The 4,634-nt window shown below is 34.6% G+C and overlaps 1 protein-coding gene and 1 pseudogene across 1 annotated transcript; one reads left to right on the top strand and one right to left on the bottom strand.

Moving 5' to 3' along the window:
• The first annotated feature begins 693 nt into the window (after nt 1–693).
• On the top strand, nt 694–2,510 carry LOC106316515 (annotated as a pseudogene).
• On the bottom strand, nt 2,497–4,221 carry LOC106316514 (mitochondrial pyruvate carrier 3). Its single transcript, XM_013754417.1, has 5 exons — nt 4,003–4,221; nt 3,424–3,522; nt 3,218–3,270; nt 2,776–2,849; nt 2,497–2,657 (listed from the first exon to the last, which is right to left on the bottom strand). The coding sequence occupies exons 1-5, from the start codon at nt 4,055–4,057 to the stop codon at nt 2,612–2,614; spliced, it is 327 nt and encodes a 108-aa protein (XP_013609871.1). The 5' UTR covers nt 4,058–4,221; the 3' UTR covers nt 2,497–2,611.
• Nucleotides 4,222–4,634: the final 413 nt, after the last annotated feature.

Here is a 4,634-nt window from a genome sequence, read left to right as displayed (position 1 = left end):
TTTCAATGCAACATTTATTAATAAGATTTTTTTTTTTATTTTTTTATTGGTTGAAATATGGTTAGATGTATGGGTAATGATGTTTTTATTTTGAAAATGTACAAAATTAAATGTTTTCTTAATCAGTGTGCATAAGTCTAAAACGACAAATAAAGTGAAACGAATGGAGTATTATTTTAAGATCTTATAAGTAAATTATTAAATTTTAATTAAAATTAAATAATTAAACTAATTAGATTCTACCTTAGTTAAATCTCTGAAATTAAATCAGAGAACTTATGGATATTCTTTCTAATTAAACGTTATCACAAAGTTAGTCTTAATTAAACTATTTTTTCTAATCAAGCTAACAAACCCTAAGTTAAATCTTAATTTCAGAGACTTAATCAAGAACTTATGGATATTCTTTCTCTTAATTTTGTATTTTTCTTATTTTTCTAAAATCATTAGAAGCCCTTAGATCCTTTGAAGTTTGGTGTTTTTACAATATATATATATATAAATCTTGCGCCTAAACCCTGGCTGACGGGCGCTAGCCCAATACCGGCCTTGTATAGAGCTGTATAAATAAATACATTAAGTTAGGTCAAGTCCCATATTCAAGCTATTCAGAATAGAGTCGAAGTTATTTCGTGTCTGGTACTCTAGCCTTCTTTCATGTCTCCGCTTGTTCTTTGATCTTATCTGTGGAAGATGTCTATAACGGAAGCAAACACCGATACAGAGCGCAAGACTATTTCACCCTACGATGAATGGGCAACTAAATTTCTTATAAAAATGTTGACACTCACAATCAAGAAGTTTGGATCCACTGATAAAAGTATTACAGAACCGGCGGCAAGTTCTTCTACGCTTGAAGTCTGGAACGGTCGATATTCCGCAGTCCGTAACTTGTTAGTTTCCACTTCACCAATCTGATGAATGATACGTCAATAATTTTTTTTTTTGACGATCCTACTAATGATTTTGCATTATTATTTGACACTTAGGGTTTGTTAGCTTTTGGTCAGCCAAAAAAAAAAAAAAAGTTAGGGTTTCCAATTATTATATCTTGAATTTGTGATAACGTTTTTTTGTAATATCAGGTTGGGTCTCTTACAAATGTCACTTGAAGAGAGTGCAAGCATATGGAAAGATAGAATAAGCTTATTACCTGACTCCTTGCTATGTCATATACTCAGCTTTCTTACGACTAAGGAAGCTGTTTGTACAAGTGTTTTGTCTTCCAGATGGAGAGGTCTCTGGAAGTGGGTTCCTAGTTTAGATTTAGTGAGCTCAGATTTCCCAAGTGACAAAGTGTGTGTGGATTTCATCAACGAGTTTCTTCTAAATTTCAAGAGCTTGAGTGAATTCAAGCTATGCATTATTGAACAAGATGACTCTGACAAAGATGCCTCTCTTTATGAGCCATGCCTTGATAAAGTAACCAAGCACAAGATTCAACATATTTTTTAAGTCGTGTGTTATAAGGACACTGAGATACCCTTAACCCTTCCCGTGTGTGAGGCACTGGTATCCTTAAAGCTCTATTCCGTAAAGCTGAATGATTTTGAGTCTCTTTCCTTACCTTGTCTCAAGGTTATGTGCTTAGAACATGTTATATTTCCTCACGATGTGGTTCTTGATACGCCGAGGCTTGAGTGACCATGTCAAGGTTGACATTGAGGTTGTCTTTGAGCCGAAGGATTATGACTTTTCCGAAAGAAATATCATCTATTATCTGATCAATAATTTTTCAGCCGTAAAAGATATGACACTCTCATGGTATACTCTTGGGGTATGTTATCAAACTTAGGCCAAAGCTCTAATCTATTCTCTCTCTCTCTCTCTCTCTCTCTCTCTCTCTCTCTCTCTCTCTTATATTGACTTTTTCTCTTTGCTTGCAGTTAATCTATTGTCTCCAGGGCATGAACCCACTACCTAAATTTCGTAACTTGAGCCGTCTGCGTGCTACTACTTGGTTAGAGTACTCTTTTGAGTTACTACCCTTCGTTCTTGAGAGCTGCCCGAATCTAAGACACTTGACCTTGGTAATGACTTTTGCTTTAAACTTTGAAACTTCTTACCCAAGAAAGTTTTTTTTTGTTTGTTCATCTGCTTATTATTTTTTTTTTTGTTTGTTCATCTGCTTATTAATTTTTTTTTGGTTTTGTTTTGTCAATTTTTATGTGGTTGCAGAAACTGGTTAAGGGTAATAATTTAGAGGCAGTGGTAAATAGTTTTTCGAAAGTGCTGTCTTTTTGTTTGGTATCTTCTCTTGAATATGTTGATATTGAAAGCCCGATCACGGAGAAAGCAAGAGAAGAGGAAGTGGTTAGATACTTTCTAGGCAACGCGACATCACTCAAGAATCTTGTTCTACGTTTGAATGTGTCTGATGGAGAGAAGCACCACCTCGAAGTCTTGAAGCAACGCTTTGACTCTCCAAGACGCTCTAGTTTGTGTCAGTTTGATGTTCTTCTTGTGGTTCAGACTCCAGATAAGATGAAGGAACTGTAATAAAGTGTGTGGGAAACTAATACAGTCATCGTACAAAAGCAAGCGTTGACATGATGATATCTTTGAATAATCTTTATTTATTTATTTAAGAATCACAATGGCTTCATCATCGTCATTCTTTGGCAACAACATGGCCTGTTTCAGATGCATAATCGTGTCTGTAAACCACAAAGAAAAACAAAAGGTATTAGCCTCATTCGTGAAGTTTGAAACCATGATGTAAGTTGCAATCAAGCTTTGTCCATTAGAAGAAAGGATTGTTAATGCAAATCTTACTTGATTTTACGAGTAAGTTGGTATACACCCGTCGCTGCAGTAGCAAGACTAACGCTAAAAAGATTCCAGTTTTTCTGTAATAACAAAATCATAAGAGAATAATTAGTAGGCGGCGTATCTTGTTGAATCTCTCATAAGTTCTTTACATTAAAAAAGAGTAAAAAACAAAGAAAGAAAACAAGAAAAGTATATTGCTTGAAATACTCCCAAACAGTTATGAGAAACTCTTAAAGTTAGTGTCAAGTTAAGAATGGTTCAATTTTCTTTGTTCTTAAAATTTCATTCATAACTTACTTTTATTATTATTATTATAGTTAACATACTATACAAGATACCCAACCGATGATATTGCTAGTCATCCACTAACGATTTAGAACATGAGCAAAGGAAAAAAAATGTAAATATATATAGATACCATCAGGAGTCTTAAAAGCCATCATACCGGAGTGACTACAGTGCTGTAGCGTGACCAAATGAGTCCAGTGGTTGTGATCACTGAACAATATAGAGAGCATACAGAAGATAGAGGCATAATCAAAGTGATATGAGGAATTATATGAACATAGAAGAAAGCTGTAAGAGACTATACAGAGTAAAGAAATACAGAGCCGGACACAAGAACATGAAGGACATAAGAAGAGTATATACCCATTTGTTGAGGGTATGAAAGTGTCTCCGGAGGTTTCTGAAAGTCTACAATGTTAGCAATGCTTATACCCCACTTGAAAGTTGGAGCCCAGAAATGAACTGAAATTATCACAAAACAATTTAACAATTCAGGTTGTGATCAAACTAACCGATGTATGCATTTTCTTGATTAAAATTAGAATCCACTTAAGAAATACACGCGATTTCGATGTTGCATATTGATATAAAATCAAGTTATTAGAGATGGTTTAAAGTGCATTTTTTTGGAGGAAGCCCTCAATTAAAACTCAGGATATTATCAAGATATCATCAAACCTATATTCGAGGAAAGGGTATACCATCAATCAAGATTTCTACATAGTCAAGGTTCATAGCAACATATGACATATCAATTATCAATACATCATTAGGTTCAAAACTTTGAACTGATGCAGAGAGAAACTCGTTTATAAAGGAAAATACAAAAAAAAATTATGCATCGCTTAATAATCAAAAAGTCGATGATCAAAGTCTCACAGAGAGCAAGAATCTAAAAAGTCAACGCTAGGAAAACAAAGTAAAGTATTCGATCGGACTGACTTGTCTTAGGTCCTGCTGGGTGATTCCAGAGAGCTTGAAGCTTCGTCGTTGCCATTTGATTTTCTCTGGAAATTCCTCAAAATTCTCTCAAGAAATCGCCTCTATACATTCTTGCGAGACATACTATTCTTATTAGTTATTACTCAAGACATCTGACAAAACCATACTTAACTATCGTGACGTTTATTAGCAGAATAATTCGTAAATAATAGTATTTTAAAGAAACTACCATATAAAAATAAAGATATTCGCAAATAAGGTTGATCACCTCGGTGATTTATGGAAAAGTCAATTTCTGGAGCTCTGTGTTTGTCTTGCCAAAGTTGTTCTATGCCAAAATAGACTCTCTTTGTGCAGCAATTTTATGGAAAAACAAGTCTTCATCTGCTAGAGAGGCGTAGCTTGGAAAGACATATGTAAGCCTAAGAAGGAAGGTGGTTTGGGTATCAGATTGCTGGAAGAGTTTGAGATGGTTTTCAGACTTAAGCATGTGTGGAACCTGTTTACAAATATAAGGTCTCTTTGGGTTAGTTGGCTGAAGACAAACGTGTTTCACAGGAAGCCATTTTGGATTATGGAAGACTCTCCTGGACTATCTAAAACTGTTAGAAGTATGATCCAAATCAAAGATA

Source organism: Brassica oleracea, chromosome C9 (assembly GCF_000695525.1).
Source record: "Brassica oleracea var. oleracea cultivar TO1000 chromosome C9, BOL, whole genome shotgun sequence".
Lineage (NCBI taxonomy): Eukaryota > Viridiplantae > Streptophyta > Magnoliopsida > Brassicales > Brassicaceae > Brassica > Brassica oleracea.
The sequence above is the reverse complement of the archived record's forward strand: the minus strand, read 5'-3'. Positions and strand labels throughout refer to the sequence as shown.